The sequence below is a fragment of the Pteropus vampyrus genome, unplaced genomic scaffold (genome assembly GCF_000151845.1).
Source record: "Pteropus vampyrus isolate Shadow unplaced genomic scaffold, Pvam_2.0 Scaffold2, whole genome shotgun sequence".
Classification (NCBI taxonomy): domain Eukaryota; kingdom Metazoa; phylum Chordata; class Mammalia; order Chiroptera; family Pteropodidae; genus Pteropus; species Pteropus vampyrus.
Window position 1 is genome coordinate 18,784,590 of NW_011888783.1, and position 23,961 is coordinate 18,808,550.

General features: G+C 37.8%; 1 protein-coding gene across 1 annotated transcript in view; it reads right to left on the bottom strand.

Moving 5' to 3' along the window:
- MYO3B (myosin IIIB) overlaps positions 1–23,961 on the bottom strand; it is a 355,967-nt gene that overhangs the window by 151,020 nt on the left and 180,986 nt on the right. Inside the window, exons 22-24 of the mRNA XM_023528462.1 lie at positions 12,301–12,535; positions 8,169–8,248; positions 1,238–1,315 (exon numbers count right to left, since the gene is read on the bottom strand). Coding sequence (XP_023384230.1) covers positions 1,238–1,315; positions 8,169–8,248; positions 12,301–12,535 — 393 coding nt within the window. The remainder of the gene's footprint in view (positions 1–1,237; positions 1,316–8,168; positions 8,249–12,300; positions 12,536–23,961) is intronic.

The following is a 23,961-nucleotide window of genomic DNA, read 5'->3' on the forward strand; positions in this document are numbered from 1 at the left end:
TCAGAGGCTTCTCTGATGATAGAGAGATTCTAGGATCTTGAAGATGATTTCACCGAGTTGCTCCGCACTTCCAAATCCTGTGACGGACACACACAAGCACACGCGTGCGCGTACATGCCCTCAGACACAAAGAGGATATTTCTTCTAAAGGGGACAGCACCAGGGTGCATCTCAAGATAAGAAATAAGTGGCAATTAGAAATGTACAACTGTGGGTGATGAAACAGAGGCTGAATGCCTTTCTGCCAGAGAAACCGTAGCATGGAACAGTGCATGGATAAACTGCTGAACTCAAAGGCCTCTGAGCCCCGGTAATTCATACCCTGAGCCCAATTCTAGGCTGCCTCTGAAGCACAGTTGGCTAGGTCAGAGTTTTTGGCTTTAGATCCTTTTGAACCTACTATAGCTTTCTGTAGAGCCTGCTATCCATGGCGCCAGCTCCTGGATCAGCCTGCCTAGCAACTCCAGCTCATGACCCTGCTTCCCACCTGACTTCCTATTCCTGCCAAGCCCCTTCCTGGGGTGACCCCACTTTACAACCTTATTCTCCTGTCCCTGGGATCAGTAGTTCTGTCTTTGGACTGACAGCATCTCTACCGTGAAACTGGCTGAAACTTAACTCCCAGTGGTACATGATATCTGTGTCTTATCTTTCCTATATAATATGCATTTAACAGAGCCCTTCTAGAGACAACATTTTTACTCAAAGGAATCATTTTACTAGATGATATATCAGGAATTTGGCAGCAGAGATGGGAAGTAATTGGGCTCAGGCAAATGGGTCTTGCTTGCGGTGGGTCAATTCAAACTAGGAAAATAAAGTCAAAGCTAAGACAGATTCAGGATCTGAACTTGATAAGCCACCTTCTGAAATTTTATTAACTACTTTATTTTTCCAGTAAATATGCTGAAAAAGTGGCTGACTCCAGTAGATTAAGGCCAAGAAGCAGCTCAAATGCTAACAAAATCAGCACATTCAATGGACACAGCTGTATGCCAGTGGCAGAGAGGGCTTTCTGTGGACACTTGGGGTTTCATTTGATTGAGATCAGAGAGCATTGTACTCAGAGGTAGGTTTCCTGCTATAATTTTCTCTCCTCACACCCCGACTTTTCTTAACTGACTCTTGTGCTTTGCTCTTGTTTCAGTGACTCTGTTAGATCCGGGCCTCTTGTGGGAAGGGGGGTGGCAAGTCCCTTCTGTAAGCAGGCAGAATAGAGATCAAGAAGATTCCATACCCGGAAGTAAGAAGCCATGGTCTGTCTCTTCATGTTGGTGGTTTCTTCTGGATGCCGTATTACTTCCAGAGTGTCCACCTGGAACATAGGCAGAGGGAAGTGGCTTGAGAATATCGACAATTCATTTTCTAGCTTTTTCAAAATATGAAATACTGTTTAGTCAAATATCTGAGGGACTTTGATGTTTACAACACCACAGTGAACACTATGGAGAAAAATTTTAAAGATATATAAAATCAGAATAGAATTTGTACTGTTCTACTCACTTGACAATGACCACACTCTGCAAAGTACCATATGGTCTAAGTATAAACCCCATCAGTATTATTTCTATATTTCATATGGGCCCCTGTTAAGTTCTGCAATAGTGCCACATGAGATCAAACTATTTCTTAAAAGAAAACTGGGCAAAGGCCCATGGAGTTGGGTGATTATATAGACATGGGTCCAAAGCCCAAGTTAAACCACAAAGAATTAGATGAGGTCCAGTGGCCTTGCTGCCACACCCCTCCTGCCTCCCACAGTTCCCACGTGCTCACTGTAAACGCAAGCTTGAGATATACATACCTGCTCCCAATCATTTGTCCCAACTACCTGGGCTGACTACAAGGATTTATGAATAAAAACAATCATAGGAACCAAATGCAAACAGCCTGTGTTTTGTTATTGGACCTCAACGGTAAAAGCCCTGCTCCACACACATGAAGCTATTTGGTTTGCAGAGTGCAGGAGTGGCATTTCAGCACTGGCCGGCCTCTGCCATGGCAGCTTCCCATCTGCTCTGAACAGGTGGCAAGGGTATGAAACAGGAACGTTTGAACTGGAAGATGCTGCTGTCAGCACGTGTGTTCTGCTCGGTGGACTGCTGTCGAGGCAACCACTTCCCGATGGGGTGACGATGTCTGCAGCATTGTTCAACAGACGTGAAAAGTGGGTGCTGAAGGGACAGGAACACAAGGAGCTGGGAGAATAATGAAGCTTGCCACCAGGGGTATTTAGGAGACTGTGTGCAAAATGGAAAGAAATGCTTCAATGGGCTTGGATAAAGAAAACAGGTTTATTTAAGAAGGGGAATAAAGGTGGAGTTAAGTTTTCAAAAACTAGAAAAGCTACCTAAATAGTGAGTGAGCAGAAATATGAGGATATCTCTTAGCGAAGAAATGTCAGGGAGCAGTGCAGCTTTCTTTTCTAGACTGCAGATTGGATGTGTTCCCAAAGCCATCATTCATTTGTGTGCAGCTGAAGCAATGGTACGACCGCCTGCAGGTTTGACTTTTTAAATTTTTTGAATGAGGAAGGAGAAAACCAAAAGCTCTGTGTTGAGAAGGAAGGTTGTTCTGACATAGAAGAGGGAAAAACAAACACAACACGCCCACCCCACCTGCAGAGATGTACTGTACTCTGCAGAGTCAGTTACCTAAAGGTTTCTTCCCCCATCTCATTCCCATTTGAATGGAGGTCAGAGTTGGTGAGGTTTGGGGCAAGTCAAGCAGGACCAAAGGAAATAAGATCTTGGCTAGGGTCTGCCTTCAGTCAGACATAAATTCTGAGTTTTCTTAAGCTTTTTTCTCTTTATATTTCCCTCTCAACTTGACCTTTCTCTCTCTCTCTCTCTCTCTCTCTCTCTCTCTCTCTCTCTCTCTCTCTCACTCGCGTGCGCGCGCGCGCACACACACACACACACACACACACACACTAAATTTTTAGGAATTTCTGCTTCCTTTTATCCTTTAAAAACCACATCTTGCTTTGAATTCGTGCTTTTCCACCTTCATTTCCCTCTCCTTTTATTCAAATTTACCAGCCAGTGCCAGCCCCTTAGGCTCTAATGCACTGTGAAAGGGCAGCTGAAAAACTCATCCAAATTCCTTTTATTAGTAGAATTTACCTGTTACCCTTCCTTAAAATAGACAGTGGACCCTGGCATTTCAGAATACTTTAGTGATCAGAACTCCTCGATGTACATTAATTCTGCTAAGACATAATTTACAAGATATGATATGTAACGTTTTCAAGATTAGTACCCATCCCTTGCAGCAAATTGGAAAAGTATAAAATGAAGCACCAATTTGCACTCCAAAGTTATAAGGTTGGTGGGCTCCCCTGTCTAATCACCCAGCATGACTTCATGTTCTATCCTTGTATTCATAGAGCAACTCTCAGGAAGTAAGTAAAAACCTATTCTGGGTTATAGACAATCTGGAAATGTTAATGGTTGTTTGCAGTTCATCACCTACATATCTAGTACCGTACTTTAAAGAATAAATAATGTGCTATTAGGGTATTTTCTAAATTAAGAATTTAGAAAGGTCTTGAGTCAGTCAAGGGTATCTTATACTTGCATAGTCACGAGGTTCTCCTGGACACAGAGTGAATCTAAAAGGGAATTTTGGACAAGGGTTATACCAGAAGTTGCCTCCCTTGGCCCTTCGAACTAAGAGGACTCTGTCTGCACTGGCCCTACCATGAACTTCAGAGAATTCCAATGAACTCTAAAATATCAAAAGCAAAAGAGACGAGATGATTGTTGTTTAACCTAAGAGCTTGTCTTCCTGAGCTAATTTAGTTAATGGTAGCCTCATTTAATTAAAAAAAAAAAAAAAGCCTCTTGGAAACAATCCAGAAAGGAGATTCTATTAGGGCATCATTTAGCAAATAGTTCTTCCCAAAGATGAGGATTTCAAAACAGTCTTCTCCAAAATATAAGTTTTTACCTCATAGGAGGAAAAGAGACTGGAAATGCTTTCCTGGGCTCTGGCGGGGGTAGGGGGGTGGGGTGGGGCGGGTGGCAGGTATGTGCTACAGAACCCACAGTTTTGGAATCAGTTCAAATTCTGCCTCCTCTACTTACTAGTTGTATGGCCTTGGTTAGTAAAAACCACACACAAGAAATCAGTCAGTTCTCCTTCCATCACTGGCATGCTGGATTTAGTTTGTTTAGTGATCAATTTAGTTCTGTTCCATGGCAGAAGGTGAGTACAAGCCCCCATGCAACACAGCAAGATCTTTTTATTTATTCACAGAAAAAAATACTTCCAATGAAACCAATTTCAAAATAATCAGTAGAACAAATATTCTGAATAAGACCATTGTCTGTTTGACCAGTATACCTTTCTCCTACAATATCAATTTATACAAAAATATAAGCCAAATGGAGCTGAGCAAGCTTGCTTTTTGCCCACATGACTGACGTCCTGTTCTGTTCCTTGAGGGAGGTACTGGTTAAGCCTTCAGAGCAGCCACGAGTAAGGTTTACAAATTGTGGTATAGACCCCCAAACCCATAGGGAATGAGCATGTTTCCAAATACATATAGACTTCACAATGGATGTTAGATGGTTATTGAAATATGAGTAATAAAACATTTATTGTTTTCAATGTGAAATGACTATACCACACACTTTGCTTACATAACGTCATTGAATTCTTGAAATGACCATAGGAGGTAAGTACTATTATTACTCCTATTCCATGTATGAAGAAGACAAGGCTCAAAGATTTTAGGTAAATTTCCCAGTCTTGCAGCTAGTAATTGGCCATGGCTCGATCTGAACCCCATTCTGTCTCATTCCAAAATCTATTTCTTTTTTTATTAAATTTATTGGGGTGACATTGGTTAATAAAATTATATAGGTTTCAAGTATACAATTCAATAATACATCATCTGTATATTGTATTATATGTTTACCACCCAAAGTCAAATCTCCTTTCGCCATCATATATTTGGCCCCCTTTACCTTTTTCTACCTCCTCTCTCCCTGCTTTCCCTCTGGTAACCACTGAACTGTCGTCTGTGTCCATGAGTTTTTGTTTGTTTGCCAAAACTTACTTCTTAAACATTATACATTGCCTTTCTATGTTTTTGATATAATGTATAAAAGTTATCTGAAGACATGGTATTATCAAAAAGATTTGCCTCATATGTCAACAAACTTACTCTAGGATAAAGACAGACTCCAAAAAGTCTCATAAACCATGTAGATTTCAGCAAATAATGAAAAACTGAATGATATTTTCCCCCGGTCTTGGTTAGTATCCACTATTTGCATCCCGAAACCTCAGAAGTGCTTATATTTATCTTCTTGACAAGGCCTTTTGTCAAGCATTTTTACTGCCATCAAGTGACTCATCTGTTTCTTAAAGGAAGATCCCTACATTATCACACCTATCAAAAGCCTCCATAGTGCTAAACAGGGAAGCAAGACTGGCACTGATACCTGGCCCAGTGTGGGGGTGCTGAACGTATTGGAGGCCAGCTTCCTACAAGTCCACTTCTGTAATTTTATCTTGGATAAGGCAGAAAGAAACTGATGGAATTTTTTTTTTTTTTGCTGTTAGTTCACTTCATATTTTCTGATGCCTTAATTAGAAATTTCCACTCATTTCCTTTCCAAATAAAGACAAATTTCTAGGAATTTTCATCACACACACACACACACACACACACACACACATATTTATTATAGTGACATAAATATATGCCACACACTAGAGGGCAGACTTCTCATATAGGCAGAGCCTGAACAATGAATAGTAGGCAGTGCAGTGAGGGAGGTAACACTGTGCAGGTATTTCAAAGGTGACAGGAAGGGAAATGAGTCCTGTCAGAGTTTAATAGTAAAAAAATAAAATTGAAGAAAGGAGGGGAATATGGGCTGACAGAATTTTACACAGGAGTCTTTCATTTTTTTGCGTCATAATCCCTTTTAGAATCTGATAGAAGTCAATGATTCAAAAAAACAAAAAACAAAAAACAAATTTACAGTGGATCGTCATTATTTGAAGATTCCATATTTGTGAATTTGCCTACTTGCTAAAATTAATTTGCAACTTCCAAATCAATACTCAATGTTTTCATGGTCACTCACAGATATGCAGAGTGGTGAAAACTCTGAGACACCTGATATGCATGTTTCCAGGTGAGGTTGAACGAGGTGACACTCTGCCTTCTCGTTTCAGCTCTGATGCTGTAAATAAGTGTCTTTTTCAAGGTCTGTTTAAGTGCCTCATTTTTTGCATTTCTGTGCTTTTGGCTGGTGATTTCTCCATTTAAGATAGCCCCTAATCATAGTGCTGAAGTGCTGTCCGGTGCTCCTAAGTGCAAGAAGGCTGTGATGTGCCTCTTGGAGAACATATGTGTGTTAGATAAGCTTTGTTCAAGTGAGAGTTATAGTGCAGTTGGCCTTGAGTTCAATGACACAAATACTATAATTGAAATATTGTTTTATCTGAAGAAATACTGCATATAACTATTTTTAAGAAATATATATCAAATAAGGTATCTTTAAATAGAAACACACATAAAAATATATTTTAATTAGCCAACCAAAACGTGACCAGAGGCTTCCAAGAACCTAATGGCATATTTTCCCTAGGAGCCATGCTTCAGTATTTGCTGATTCAGTGTTCACAGCAACTTTATAAAACATAACTTTCATGAATAATGAGAAGCGACTGTATTTAACACCAACAAAATTTTATATGTAATCTCAAGAAGTTCTCAGAACCACTGAAAACCTCTTCTAGAAGTCCATATAACCCATGTTAAATAGTCCTAGTATCTTGCCACAAACTCACGAGGTTGAAAAGTAGAGTATTACAACGGATTGTAATAGCAATGTGGGTGTTAAAATTATTATTAACAAAAACGACATGAGATCCTATTAAGTGCAGGTAAGTCTTATTCTCAAAGGAAGTAAGAACGGATATGTATGTCTGTATCAATTTTGGGATAATATTCAAAAGTATGTGTGGCCGTATTGCCTATTCTTTATTAAATTTAATAATTAATATGAGTAAAAGGTAAGAAAATTGAGAGGTATGACCTGTTTATCACTCCGTCACTTTCAACATAATTGTTTCTTGATGTTAATACATATAATAGACATTAAGCAGCTAGTCCTTGAGATTTTTGTAAAACATAAGCTAGGAGGATGGAACAGTTAAAAATATTTTACAATGAGATATTTATTAACCTTTCTAACATCCCTTGTGCATGGACAAGTACACTGCTCATTTTTTGGAGGGCAAAACAAAGTGATAGGAAAGGGTTTGGTTTCTTTCCTCGCTGCTGACTCTATTTGGTCCCCGTTATCCTCCTCTGTAGGCTGATAAAGCTTCATGGAAAAATGCTTTATCTTTTCCTAGATGGACTTTATTTTCAAGTGTTATCGTTCTGTATCTAAAGTGGTCTTTCTAAGAATCAGGTGAAAAGGTCTAGAATATACCACAGTAGTATAAAGATTATTTTAAGCTAAAGACATGTATGAATCAACAGTTGCAAAAAGCTTTTTTTCAACTTCCCTTATCTGCCTAAAAGCAGATAAATCTCCTCTCTGGGAGTTTTGCAACTGGAGAAGATTGACTCCTTTCACCAAGATGACAAGTCAGCACTGGGATAGGAAATTGTCTAAATAGACATTATCTTAAAACTACTGTACTTCCCACATATTCACCTAAGAGACCATTTATTTTTCCCAAAGGTCATTTGTTCTCCCTTAAATGTCCTTCTCTTCTTCATCTCCTGGTAAGATGGTATATAAGCCCCCAAATCATGTAGCCCCTTTGAGTCATTTTTTTTGGTGAACTCCTATAGGTACGTGATTAAAATCCGTTTGTTTGTTTTTTTACCTCTTGCTAAAGAGGTAAATTTGGGTTTAATTCATAGTCATTTTGGGTTTAATTCACAGTCCCCCAACTACTGAATTTAAGAGGGTATACAGGAAAAGATTTTTTTCCTCTGACACAGAATCAGAAAGGATTCCATGATGTTTGAAATTTCCTAACCCCTGATTCATAAACACCTTCAGTTTCTTTTGCACATTGCCCAGGTAGTAGGCCAGATAAAGAAAACTAATGTTTCCCACCTGGAATTATCCCAGGCAGGAGCACATTGAGGTCTATATTATTTGGGGTACAAACTTACTACTCACCTTGGCTCTCCCAGCACTGAAATGTGGAGGCAAAGATCTTGAGGCTGCTGTTATCCTGGCTCTTGTCTGGGCCAAGTTACCTGGGAAAATAGGACAAAGAAGTTAAAGTGAAGGACAGTTAAAGAAATTGGATTATGAGTAAATTTCCCTTTATGTCTTTATAGTTTTCTGAATTTCCCAAAAGATCCGCTCTAAATTTTAAAAATTTAGAAAAATTTGAATTTTGAAACTTCAATGATATAAACTACAAATAAATTATGACAATTATTTATAATTAAAAATAACTTATACTATCAATTGAATTTATATTATTTTTGTAAGCAAAAAAGAAACAACGAAAAGTCTCTATTTCTTTCAACAAGCTAGGAATAGAAGAAAATGACCACAATATTAAAAGGCCATATATGAAAAGCCCACAGTTAACATACTCAACAATGAAAAATTGGAAGGCTTTCCCCTAAAATCAGGAACAAGGCAAGATATCACTCTTACCACTTCCATTCAACATAGTACTGGCAGTCCTAGGTAGAGCAGTTAGGCAAGAAAGAAATAAAAGCCATCTAAGTCATAAAGAAAAAAGTAAAATTATTCCAGTTTACAGGTGATATGATCTTATATGTAGATAACCTTAAAGATTCCACAAGAAAAACTATTAAAACCAATAAATTCAAAACATGGCCATAGGATACAAAAAAATATCAGTTGCATTTCTATGTACTAACAATGAAAATCTGAAAAGGAAGTTAAGAAAACAATTTCATTTACGATAGCATCAAAAAGAATAAACAACTTAGAATAAACTTAACCAACTTGGCGAAAGACTTATACACTAAAAACTACAAAACATTCCTAAAAGAAATTTTAGGACACAAATAAATAGAAAAACAAACTTGTGTGCGTGTGGAGGGGGGAGGAGAATCTTTTTCCTTTACTCCTTTTAGGTTCATTGACGGGGGCTCTGCAAATTAGACTGACAGAAGGCAGATTAACAGAAGAAAAACAAGCAGAAGTTTATTAATGCATGCATCATACATATAACAGGAGTACTCAGTGATGAGCAACTCAAAGGGGTGGTTAGAACTAGGGCTTAACATCTTAACATCGTAACAAAAGAACAATAAATTTGTAGAGAAGTGACAAGACAAAGGAAAATATCTTTGAGTTTCTGGGGCAGTAAATTGTGGGGATGTAAATATGTGGGAAAGTTAATAGAAGATAAGGGCTAGTTAGTAAAGTTTATTCTTCTGTTGCTGTCCCTGGGCTAATAAAGGTCTAGAGTTATCTCTGGTGATTAACTTCTATCCTTTCTGGTAGAGAGGAGGGCAGAGAGTCTTTAAAAGTTTATGTCCTACTTTACAAATTTATATCCTGGTTTTAGACAAATAGGTGGTGAAGGCAGGGAGCTTTTCCTATATCTGCTTCTCAACTGCCTTCAGCTCTAAATAATCCTTATGCCAATGTAACATATTTTGGGGTTACATAGTCTGCTACCTTTCACTGTGTTCATAAATTGGAAGTCTTAAAAGTATTAAGCTGTCCATGCTACCCAAAGCAACCTACAGATTCAATACAGTATACATCAAAATCCCAATGGTATTTTTGCAGAAATAGAAAAACAATCTTAAAATTGATATAGAACCATAAATCACCCCAAAGCTCCAAAACAATCTAGAGAAAATTTCAGCATATATTATAAAGCTACAGTAATCAAAACAATACGGTACTCACATAAATACTGACATATAGACAAAAGGAACAGAATAGAGAGCTCAGAAACAAACCCATGCATATATAATCAAATAATCTTTGACATGGTGCCAAGACTACACAATGGGGAAAGGAGTGTCTTTTCAGTAAATGGTATTGGGAAAACTGGACATCTACTTGCAAAAGAATTAAACTGAACCCCTATTTCACACCACACATGAAAATCAACTCATATTGCACTTAACATGTAAGACCTGAAACTATAAAAATCCCAGAAGAAAACAGAGGGAGAAAGCTTCATAACATTGGTCTTGGCAATGATTTCTTGAATAGGACACCAAAAGCTCAGGCAGCAAAAACAAACAGAAAAGTTGGACTACATGAAACGTAAAACTTCTTCACAGCAAAGGGTACCATCAGCAGAGAGAAAAGGTAACCTACAGAATGGGAGAAAAATTTGCAAACCATATATCTCACAAGGGGTTAATTTCCAAAATATGCAGTTGCCCCTGGAACAACAAGTGTTTAAACTGTGTGGGAAATCCAAACCTGTACAGACGTTTTATAAGTTTCTTTGAGCTACACTGATGATATGCCAGGAAGCAAGATCTCAAATGCCCCCAGTATGACAGTTTGTAGTTTTTTATACACATTTGGGATTAAGGAGGGAATGTAGAGAAGATTATATGAATACAGGAGAAAGCAAGGCATGGTAATCTCTTTGACTGTATTACAGGGTAGTTTAACAAGATTATGTGCTCTCTTGAGAGTGGTTACACTTCTGAGGGGTCTGAAAAAGAGGCATTTCGAAGGTGTATTAACCATTGTTTTGCACACAAAAACAATGGACAGAGCTTGCTTAAGAGAAAGATGACATTTACTAGGGAAGTTATAGGTTTTAGGTGTGACTACCCACCATGACCTGCCCAGTAAAGAATTTATGATCAGATCACCTGTGAGGTTACTTTAGGTTAGATTAATTACAGAGCTCCTTTATCATCCACAAATGTATAAGTGGACCCGTGCAGTTCAAACCCAGTGTTCAAGGACCAACTGTATTTTCAGTCAGCAGCTGGGAATCTAAGTATGCAGAGGGCTGACTTAAGTTATATGTGTATTTTTGACAGCATGGTGCTCAGTGCCCCTAACCCTTGCATTGTTCAAGGGTCAAATGTATAAGGAATTCCTGTGATTCAATAGCAAAATATAAAATAAAAATAAAATAAAATAAAATAACCTGGTTAAAGCACGAGCAAAGGACTTGAATAAACATTTCACCAAAGATGACATACAAATGTCCAACAGACACATGAAAAGATGTGTCAACATCACTAACAATCAGGGAAATGCAAATTAAAATCACAATGAGATATTACCTAATACCTGTAGGATGGTCATTACAAATGAAGGGAAGTAAAATACCCCAATATATGCTTCTTTGGCATATTGATTACTTTAAGTTAGTTATTTTTAAGAAACAACAGACATGGTGAAGCTCTAAAAACTGACTAGAAGTCACCCTTTCCCAAGAAACATTTGTATTTACAAGGGAAATCTCATTTTGTGAGGCTGTCTCCCTCTCTCCTACTGGAAGAAAAAAAAAATGACTCTAAATCTCTAGAAATTCTTATCAATGTAGAAGGCAAGGACTTCAATCTGCATAATAATCTTACCCTTGTTTATTGTTCTCTTCCTGATCGCCTCCTACAACTAGCCTCCTTCCCCTCCCCCATGCCCCCCCAACCTCCAGTCACATTTTGTCTTTAGTCAGAGATGATATTAAAGGTGGTGGCTTGGGCCATTTCAGAAAGCTATTCAGTTTTCCTGGGTCTTTCTCATGTATACAGGAGGTATACATGTTATTAAGCTTCTGAATGGGTTTTACATTTGCTAGAGCCTTGACCTTAAACAAATTAATTAACTTCTCAGAGCTGCGGTTGCCTTGTCTATAACATGAAGACAATACTACCTAATTCTCAGAGCTGTTATAGGCATTCAAGGAAATAATTCACAAAATGCACTGTCAACATGCGGCTGGTATAAGGTAAGTGCTCACTTCACGTTACTAACATTGATGATGATGATGATGATGATGATGATCATGATGAAGAAGATGATTTACTGTGAACAGTTCACATAGGTCTTAAAGCAGAGAGCAGAAGGCAAGGGAATCCCAGTAACTTGCTACTGTGAGCTGTAGTTAGTTAAAAAAAGAAATGAAAGATGAGAAAAAATGATAAAGCAGCTTCCCTTTGAAACTCGATCTCTTGGCCACTCTGATTCCTACAGCCTTTTACTTCTGAAGGGTGTAAGTGACCTGCTCAGACTCTCTTCTCTCTTCGCTACCACCCAACTACCCTTCATCTCCTCTCTCATCCCCAGCCTCCCAAACCAAGTGCGTAAAGAGATCTGTTTATATTTTTACCTACAATGTCATTTGATTTTGTAGCAAAATAAAAAGTTGTCATTGAAAGGAAATGCTGCAATTTGTACACACATAAGACACTCAAGGTTTCAAAGTTTTTAGCAAGTCTAGCAAAAAGATGTCCAATGTTTTCTCTGGCGATATCTTCAGAGGCTAAACTGTGATTAATAGCCCAGAAAGAACCCTTTGAAGCAGGATTGGTGACATCAAAGTCGTAATCCAGGGGTGGCAGGAGCTTTATAATGAGTGGAAAGCATTTTCACACATTTCAAAGGATTTACAGCATGAATAAACAATAGACCTCAGCAGATGTGCCACACACACCTTTTAGAAACATAACCTATAAGAAGTTTCCATTTTAATTTAAATGTAAATACAGTGTTCACACTTCTTTCAAATGTTAAGCATCTTCAGTGCTTTACCCCTAGACAGCCTCTTTGGCTAAAGATGCCTCATGCCCCAGAGAACCCTCCTGCACTTCCCAAAACTGTTACTGCTGACGTGTGTCCGGGAGAGAAAACGGAAGTCAGAGGCATCTAATGGAATTTACATCCTATGTGGGGATTGGGTTAAGAAAGAATCTGAAATGGAGCTTGCAATGATCCCACACAATTTCCCTGGTTCCAGCTTAAAGGGAAAGAGACAAGTGGTCTGAAGACAGAGCTGGAACGTTCAAAAGATGGCAATTTCCTGCCTGCCTCAGAGGATTTTCATCTCTTGGAAAGTACCCAGCGCCCATGATTTCATCTTTAGTCGCCTCTAATAATTGCCCCCAAATGATGGGTTGCTGTTTTAAATAATCATGTATGGAATTCAGCTTCCCTCTGCTGCCCCCTCTGGGTTTACAGGATTTGTTGCAGGGTTCCAGTGGTGACTGCTGGTGGGCATTTGTTTAGGAAATTTTCCTTTTTTAATTTTCCCAAAACAAGAAATAGGTTAACAAGCTAATAAAAAGAAGCTGGAAATAAAAAAAAAATCAAATGCTTTATTTCATCTATTATCAGATTAGGTTATCTGAGTAGACTTGAGAACTGAAACCATGTTCCTTACAGTCAGCTTGGATACTGAAAACCCAAATCACACCTTACCGTCTACATGAAAACGACTTTGTGCCATTTCTGTCTTTAGTTGCATGAATTTCTTCTACGAGGAGTCTCCTATCCAGGCAAATCATTTGATTATTCATTACAGGAACTTCCCTAAAGACCCAGGACACATCAACTCTTCAACGGAGAATATCCACAGACAGGTTAAGCCCTATGATTCTATGAACCTCTCATTTCAAAATCCTCACTTCACTGTTCCCACCAACTGTAGACTGTTGTTGTGATCCTTACCCAATCTTAATCAAGCTGCCTCTCTTTGAAAGACCTGCTTTACATCAAACTTAGTCCCTTAATAAATTCTGACCCTGCATTTGCTTTTCCAAGACTCTGCCAAAGCTTACTGTGGTAAGCAATTAACTCTGCTTTATCTTACCAATAGGTTGTGTGACTAATGTTTAGGGAATCAACTTGGGACAAACCTATGCGAGCGTGATACAATGATTGAAATGTTCTAATTTCAGTTAATAACACTGTACCTAATAAAAATGCAAGGAGTTAAATTCAGTAGTTGTATAAAACATACTATCGTATTTTGTATGCTTAAAAAGTTTGTCTTTACATAACTATCTATCCTAAATCTATACCAAAAAGCATGTTTTAGATTTGATACATTGAGATAACTTAAAAGAGTAACAAAAATATTACACAGTTGTAGGAGCCCTAGAGAGAAAGTGTGATGTTAGATTTTATTCTGCAGCTTTTACTTCCTCCCCTGGCATTTGTCTTTGATTCTGAGTGTTGATATCAATAAATGGTCAGGGGGAAAGTGGGAGAGTTCCCAGCCCACTTAATCTCTCAAGAAAAAAACATGGATAATTTATATATTATGGAAGGGGCTGTAGTTTATATATTTTGAAAGGGGCTATAGTTATATATTATGGAAGGGGCTATGGAGGAAGAAATTAAGAGTAAATAAAAGACCAGCCTGTACTCTTGGCTGTTTTATTGAAGATATGCACAGATAGAAAATTCACTCTCTATTCTGAACATATAACCTTGCCTTTATCATGTGTGCAGGAAGTTCAAAGCCCAAAAGAATCCCTTCCCCAATTCGCAGTTGTTGGCATCTTAAGGACTTTTCTGCATGATGAACACCTTTAGACTATTTATCTGCTTGAAGGAAGCCAAACCAATGTTTTCACTGATTTTTTTTTTTTTCATTTAGAATGTGAACTAGAGCTTTTAAGATTTGTGACCCAGAGACTTCAAATTTGCAGAGCTGAGGAAAACATAATAACTCCTTCTTTCTTCCTTAAGCTTTAAAATTCATAAACAGGAAGTCAGCTCAGCACACAACTGTACTGAATCATCAGGATGTTTCAAGAGGGCGATGAGGTTTTTCTTCCCTAGCTCGGTCAATAGTGGAGCTGAGGCTCCGTTTTCTGCATCCTACTGTGACCTTGGTGGAAGTTGCCAGTTCGGTCTATCTTGATGACAGAAATCTGCCCTTAGAGCCAAATTGTCTGCCTTCCCCACATTTTCTGGTGGAGTTTGCTTGGAAATAACATGGTTGCCAATGACATGACATGTATTCACATAAGTACTGGAGCCCAGACTGTTAATCTCTATCCAAGAAGACGACCCATTTGGAAAAAAAATGAAATACACACACACATATCTGCCAGCACCCACGTGCCACTGACATGTGAGAATCCCTTATTTCAGTCTCAGAGCAACATCCATATACAATAGAGTGGTTTTTAGTCCAATCAGGGCCAGTCCTGAGCAAAATTGTAATTTTTGCAAAGGATGTATTCAAGTTACCTCACACCTCTTTTCCCATCTCTATTTCCACTTCTGAAGGCACAGCAAGGCTTTAATGCTGTATGGCTCTCCTTCCTACCCTGACAAACAATTTTACTTCCTTGCCCCTTCCAGGCAGCACAGATCTCCTCCATATTCCCATCAAACCTTTCTGTCTGTGTTCTAAACCCTCAGTTATCAATTCTCCTCCAACAACTAATCCAGATCTAATCTGTTCATAGATAAATGCATTACTTTACTCAGGTGAGACATTTATATGTAAAGGAAAGCAGAATTTGTCACTAGGTCAACACTGTACCATTTCTTGTAGTTCCCTCTTACAAAAAGGTCCACCCTGCTTACATCACATTGCTGGACATTGATCTTGATCAAGTTGCATAACCACAGAGGGTTTTCTCCATGGATGCCATGGCAGAATGCTATGGCACACAAGCAGAGGATCACCAATCTACTCAAACTTCTCATTTGACATACAAGCGAGTCACAGAGAGCAGAAGTGATCTAAAGTCAATGGCAGGCCTGGGATAAGAATCTAGGTTTCTCAATTTCAAGTCTAATGTCCTTTTCATTGCTTCCATGCTAAAGAGGAAGAACCAAAGAACAGTTTAAAATTCCAAGCACTCTATTGGGCATCTTGCACAATGTGATGTTAACATCCTCTTGTTTTTGAAGCCCTGAGTGTGGCTTTCTCAGTCTTAATCGAAAACACAAGGAAACATAACAGAGGGAAATCATATAACTGACTCACCATCAATAGATAAGATGTGTTGAGCAGAGCTTGTAAGGAGGGATTTTTTTTCTGTAGTAATCAGTTTATTCTCTCTCAACTAGGCATTTAATTTAGGATTCTAGTCTCAAACTATAGCATGTCGCTTTTCTACATGCAACTACCTGACCTATATGAGATTTTACTTAGACTTCAGCCTCATTAGCATTTGTAGTAGCTAGCTAGCTTGAGTTCCCTGGCGGCTTGTATCAAATCACTCATCTTTGGCCACACAGATGGATGAGTACTCTGAAGGCCACTGGAAGAACACAAAGCTTTTGTCCATGGTCCCACCAGTACCTTGTGATGCCTTAATAAAGCCTTCCTTTTCCATGTTTTCTCTCTCCAAAAATTGCCTCCATAGTTTGTGAAGAGATTCAGAATAGGCTTCCCCAAGATATGCTACACTGGCATGTGGATTATTTTGAGCTAAAGGCAATTGAGACTCTGTGGGCTCAAGAGAAACTTTTACATCTCCCTCAAAGAAATGAAATTTGGGGACCCACCAATAATAGGAGTTATCACCAGAAGTAACTTTATGACCTATTTACAGGGCAGCACAAATTTCTATTTACTGAACATCTGCTCTTCTTATTGTCCTGTGATTTACTCTCCTCCCCTCTGAAGTCTCAGAGAATCTCACCTCATTCCTTAGCTCAAGATGTCATATATTTTACCTTTCTATCTCTGAATCTCTCATATATGTTGAGTCTCTGACTTTCTCTTGTATGAGGGATTCCTGTATGTATATAACTAAATTTGGTTATTTTCTTTTGTTAATCTGCTTCATGTAGATTTGATTTTTAGACCAGCTGAAGGAACCTAGATGGGTAAAGGAAAATTTCTCCCTCCCCTACATTAATATTTTCATTGGTAGGAAGTGGCAAGTAACTTATTTTTAGGCTTATAATTGTTAACGCTCTTGTCACAGCTGATCACCGTGGGCAATTAGCAATGGCTTTGTTTCTGTGGTCTCTTTTCAGTTAATCTTCTTTCTTCACTTTGCTATTGTGGATAAAGTGAGCTTATTCAGATCTCTGATTTTTGTATCACTCCTCTTGCTTAGCACATAAGATAGTTTTTTGTTCTCTCTTCGCAAATGTTTTTAAGATTAAGTAATTCAAGGTGTTTATCTTCAACATCTTTATATTTATTCTCTTAGTAAAAAATTATGCTTCTATCAGTTTGCAAATTAGCAAATACCAGCCATTTTGAAACATGAGATGCTTATATAAATCTTTTTTCCTATGGAGTCTCTGAAAGCATTCAAAGTTAACTTTTGACCTATAGGTATCCAAGTCTAATTTACACTTATACCAATTGTTTTGCTTTCTTTCAAAAAATGACTATTCCATATCACCTAGCTCCTTTTTGAAAGGACCTAATTTGAACACTCGGGTGTATATCTTTGAGAAAAGCTATAGTAACTTAAGAATCTAGAATATAAAGAGAGGCATACTGAGGAAGGCAACACTCTACAGGAAACAAAACTTACAACATGCCTAATTGGCCAGCATTACTCAAATCTAAGCTACATTGCCGTAGGTTTTCTGTATACTCACGCACCCAAATTACTCTCTCATTACACACACACACACGTACACATATTTGTGTGTTTGTTCGTTTTTACTAATTTATAAAATGGCAGTGCCCAGAAAGCTTCCTCTATTGAACGTTGTATGTGTCATGGTGTTGAAGGATGAAGTTAATGTAAGTTTTCTTAAGTATGAGCATTGCTTTTTTTTGAGACCTTGGCTTTATGAAACTGTGATACAGCATCCAGAATAATTGTTTGATTTCAAAACTTTTTCTAAATTAAAGTCTTATCCTGCCAACTTGGGATGCAATTAATTACTGATTTTGTTTTTTAAAGAATAGAATCTACTGAGAATAAAGGCCGACAAGATTATTTCTCTGATGAAGGAACTCTACAAGCATCACAATTCTATGTTAATTATAGAGGCTGTAGCTACTCAGGGCATTCGTGTCTGAGGCTTTTTAGGTCAATGCAAATATTTACCTTATAACAGCATTTATCTTTAAAAATGATTGATTCCTTATAAAGGTTACAGTTCTTTAAATCCAGGCACTAAGTACTTCCAGTCTCATCATTAATTAAAAAAAAAAAAAATTTCTTCAGCACCTACTATAAGACTTGCAACATTCCATACACATAGTAGAGGCTTTAAAAAGTTTACTGAAAATGCTCCAATGCACCAGAAAAACATTTAAGGTAATTTCTACCCTTGCCTTCTCTAGATAGATCATCTCTTCCATCTCTTGGCAAATTTCAGCATCACGGATTCTTCTTTCAGTCATTCAAGAACACTATAACTCATTATTCCACTGAAGTAAGCAATGAACCATTTGTGCAATGTTAGTGTGGCACCATGGATGAGTAATAAAACCGAGTGAAATAGATTTACGGTTTAAATGTTTCTAGAGAATGTCTCTTTCAAAGCCAAAGATGTTCTTTGATGCAACACTGAAAACTACCCATGAATCTAACATTGTGTCTTGTAGCTCCTCATTGAAGTCTAAGCCCCAAGGGGGCAGGCACTAAGTCTATTCCATTTACCACTATATATCTAGTGCTTAGCATTATATATCTAGCACGTAGTAAGTGCTCAATAAATATATGTGAATAAATGAGTCAATGAATAATGTAGCATTAAATTTTTATTTAACATGACATCTAAGGCCCTCCAAGGGCAGGCCACAACTCACCTCATTTCCTTCCACATACCCTAAACTTTTTGCTACTCTCTGGCCATACCATGCTCCCTTCATATTTTAGACTCTTTGCGCAAGCTATTTGAAGCCTGGATTGCAGAGGCGAAGTGGTAAAGATTGTGAGTTCTGGGGTCAAAACACCTGGGGTTTGTCTTCAGCACTGCTGCTTACTTGTTAAGAGGGCTTGAACAAGTTACTTGCCTTATTAGTATCTGGATTTCATCATCCAGAAGGCTAGATGAATGAGCTTGGGGAATAAAATATTCCTGTTAAATTGATAGTTAACAGTATCAATGGTGAGTGAAGATGCTGATGTTGCTGGTGTAGGAGATTTGATTAGAGCCACATGGAACACCTAGAGATCCTAGTTGGCCAAGGAGTTTTGGCTTAAGCTAAATCACTTGACTCAGTGTACTGACAATCTCTTCAGCACATATTTTGAGATTTACAAAAATGTTACTAATTAGGGTTTCAGTTAATCAGAGTTTTATAGAATACCCAACTTTTTAAATCTTCGGCTAGATGAGCAGAAAAAAAGCAAATAACCCAAGCATTTAAGGTTTTGGGGGTTATTTTATTCTTTCTTGTTTATCTTCTTAAAATACTGTTTTTAAAACACAGGAATCACAAACTCTCAACAGGAAAGGAGGAAGGAAGGAAGGAAGGAAGGAAGGAAGGAAGGAAGGAAGGAAGGAAGGAAGGAAGGAAAGAAACCCAAAGTAGTAATATTATCAATTGTCTTTTTAAAAATTCATCAGAGATAAGGAAATAAAGGAGAAATCCACTTATTGTATCCTATATTTGTCCCTCTGCTATGGATCAGAAAAGAGGTAACAACACTTACATAACATTTATTGAATGTTTACAATGTAGTAGATACTGTGCTAAGTGTGTAAAATGAATTATTTAATATGACAATCCTATGCGCCATGTCCCCAATTTACCAAGAAGGAAATTGAGGCAGAGTATTCAAGTCTCTTGTCCAAGGACAGATATCTGCAATGCAGAGCACTGAGCAGTGATGCTGAGAAAGCCCATCAATGAGCATGGCCTAATTAAAGACTTCGTGGTTGTTTCAGGGGTTTTGAGGATACTCAAGGTAGACCACTGAGTAATTGCTGGGACTGCTGCCTGGCCAGATTGATTGAACCCAACTGATTTTAATGATGTCTGGATTTTTTTCATCATTTACACACCAAACCAAGTCAACTGTATGGGGATCCCATTGATCACTCAGCAATCACTATTGCTGTGGCTATGCCAACTCTAATCATCTGGAAAAAAGTTGATTTGGGTTTTGTGTAAATGGAACTACCCTTGTGAAAATGCAAAGAATGGAACCATTCTGCTAAATGTAAACCTTAATAAAATCTTAGTGTTTCTCTCTCCCCTTTCCAACTCTCAAGTTCAGTTAAGTGATATTTTAGTTTACTGACATCTCACATGTGCACACCAGTAAAGTTCACAATTGTTACTCCACACAGCTGTGGTTTACAGCTTCTCTTTGCATACAACACGCTGGCACCAGAGCAAAATGACTTTTATATGCTTCTCACATATGGACCAGACTGTTAGAAACTGGTCTTGTGTTCTAAAGAGAAAAATACAGTTTCTATTAACATGACCCAAATTCCTGGGGAAAAGTGTTAAGTTGTGATCCATCTCTAAGTAGAGAGATTATAATTATAATGGCTTTGTTTCTAATTTATTTGATTTGAAGTGCCTCGAGTTATCTTTTAGTGTTGGAGTGGGGGTGGGGGAATGACCCAAAAGCCCCATAATAAAGAAATTTTATAGTGGAATGAATTAATAAACTATAAATGGCCTTGAGACTTTTTCTCCAATAAGAGCTATGGAATAAAAGCAAAAAACCTTTTATCTTAAATGGGAACATATTTCTTTTCTATGAATGAGAAGGATGCTGACTGAGAGAAGTAGAATTTGTTTTTCCTGCATTTCTGACCATTTGAAAAATCAAAACTGCCATATTCACTGTACTTGACAGGGTCATTAAAGAAATAAAACAAAATAACTCTAAATTGAAGTGCCACTTAAAAATAAAAAGTACATTCACTGTCACATTTAGGAGCTATGAAAGAAGTATTAAAATGTGTGGGGGAAAGACAGCGGATCTGATTCATAACAGATACTAACTTACCCAATATTAGTCATTATTATGACTCACCATTGAAGGTTATCTTAGTTTCTTATTTTTAATTTTCTAAGGTTATTTTTAGTTTTCTAAACACATAGCAGCAACAGGGTTCTAGAGCTAGGAAAGCATGAGGAATTTTTGGAAATGGATTAAGACCATGCTGGAAGGTTGTCCTGGAAAAAAAAGACCCTGGGGAGAAAATTCTCTGATCAGCATTGCCTTAGTGGATCCCATTTGACTCTTGATCCTCAAGATGCTTTTTTAAAAAAAGCATCCTACTGGTTTCAGATGCCCTGTACACAGGAGCCATCCCTTGGAATTTCTGCAATAAAGATACCTATTGGATTTTCTGACTCAGTATTCATTATACTTTTTGACCATGGAAATTTCTTATTCACCTCACACCTCTTCACATCCCACAAACTTAGTGTTTCATGAAACACTTTGGAAAACACTGCTCTTGATACTGATCAAATGGGACCTTTCTATCTCTGCAAAGAGAGCGAAAGGAAAAGCTTATGCCAGAACTCTGAAAATCCAGAACAATGACTTTTCTCACACACTGCAAAAAGTCTGAAGTCAAGTCTGTATGCAATAAAATATTATTTTATGAAGAAACAAGAATTTCTTTTCTTTGAGAGAGCCCACAAGAAAATCTCTTTGGCATTTCTGCATTTGTCTTTGAGAGCAGGAACGAGGCACTTCTGTGGCCGTAGCAGCAATTCTCTATAGCACATCATCCAACACATGAAATGTGGCTAGTCCAAATTAAAATGTGCTATAGGAAAAAAGTAAGATCGCACAATAACTTTTATATTGATTACATGTTGAATGATAATATTTTTGATCTGTTAAAATATTATTAAAATTAATTCCACCTGTACTATTGACTGACTGTGTCTCCCTCCACCAACGCCATTCATATGTTAAATCCTAACCCCCAATATGATATTTGAAGGTGGGGTATTTAGGACTTGATTAGGTGATTCATGAAAGCAGAGCCCTCATGAATGAGATGAGTGCCCTTATAAAAGAGGCCCCAGGGAGCTCCTCTGCCCCTTCTACCGGTGAGGACACAGTCATTTCGTGGGGGATACAATTCAACATATAAGAACTAGTCAAAAAGATGGAGTTACTATGTTGATAAGAATGATCAGATTGAGAGGAATAAAAATATAATGCATAAGAGGGGAATAGTAATTGGAGGATCAAAGTCCTTGTGAAGGTGAGTAAGGAAGGAATGCAGAGGATAAGTGGAGAGCTGGCTTGCAATAAGAGCAGGGATAGATCATTTAGATTAGAATGAAGACAGAAAATGCAAACAGATGCAGTGTAGGTAGATTAGGTTCAACTACCTACTTATTTATTCAGCAAATACATATTGAGTGGCTACTATATGCTAGGTATTGTTCAAAACTTTGAGGATACAGAAATGGCAAAACCAGACCAAAACCCTGCTATCTTGGAACTTATACTGTAGTGGAGGAAGATAAACAATAAATAAGATAAATAAGTGTACGTAGTGTGTAAGGTAATGATAAGTGCTAAGGAGAAAAATAAAATAGAGAATGGGGATATAAATATTGAGTAGGCTGAAATTTTGACAAGTGTAAGCAGGAAAAGTAGATTTTGAGGAAAAAAAACCTGAAGAAAATGAAGAAGCTAGCCATGGATATGTCTGGGGGGAAAATGTTCCAGATAGAGGGACTAGCAAACACAAGGGGACCTACATAAAACCTGTAGCTAAAGTCATACTTAATGGTGAAAGATAATGCTTTCCCTCCAAGATCAGGAACAAAGCGAGGATGTCTCCTCTCACCACTTCTATTCAGGGAGTCCTAGCCAGTCAAATAAGTCAAGAGAAAAAAGCATAAGGTTGGAAAGAAAAATAAAGGTTCTTATTTACAGACAATGTGACTGTATGTAGACAATCCCAAGGAATTTACAAAACCAAAACCAAACCAAGCAAACCTCCTAGAACTAACACGTGAGGCGAGCAAGGTTGTGGGAGGCAAGGTCAGTCCACAAAAATCAATGGTATTTCTATATATAGTACTAGCATTGAACAACTGAAAATCAAAATTAAAAATAAAATTTATACTAGTACCAAATAATGAAACATTTAGGTGTAAATCTAACAAAACATGTACAGGATCTGCACGCTGAAAACAAAATACTGATTAAAGAAATCAAAGAAGATCCAAATTGATAGTAAAGATATTAATTCTTCCTAAACTGATCTACAGATTTTATGCAATTCCAATCAAAATCCCAGCAGGTTTTTTACATATATATATAGAGAGAGAGAGACAAGTTGCTTTTAAAAGTTATAGGCAAAGGAAGTAGAATAGCCAAAACAATTTTGAAAAAGAAGAATAATGTTGGAGGAATCACACTTCTTGTTTTTAAGACTTACTATAAAAGCTACAAGAGTCAAGACGGTGTGGTATTAGTGAAGCGTTAGACACATAGATCAATGAAACAGACCTACACAAATATAACCAATTGGTTTTTGACAAATGTAAAAGCAATTCAATGGTAAAGGGATAGTCCTTTCAATAAATGGTTTTGGAACAACTGGACATACTTACGAAAAAGAATAAATCTGAACCTCGAACCTTATATAAAAATTATCTCAAAATAAATGCCAGATCTAAATAGAGAATGTAAAAGTATTTATTGAGCATCTAATTACACACAGCTCCACAAGACTCCTTGGGAACATCTTTCCTGGTTCTCTATAATTTATCGTTAACACCCCTGCTCACGTTTTAATTTCTCACCCTGAAGCTGTTCTCTTCAGAAGCACACCCTGACAATCTATAGCACTGAGATCAGCATCAGGAACCCACTCTCCACTCAGCAGCTCCCCATCATTTTTCCGTCTTGCTTCCCTCTCTCTGCCCTGAGTCCTTTCCTCTGTGTCCTGTTCACTTAATCATCCCACTTCCACTTCCTTCTCCTTTCCAGTACCGTGGACCTTCGCTTAGAAGGCCTTTTTACTCCCAGAATGCTCAATTTTCTCTAGTCTCTCCCTCCTTGTTTTTTTTAAATCTCTTCCAAGAAGTCTTTCTTAGTTAAAAGAATTCTTTCTCATCTTGATTCATGGTATTTCCATGACTTTTCCTTCTACTTAT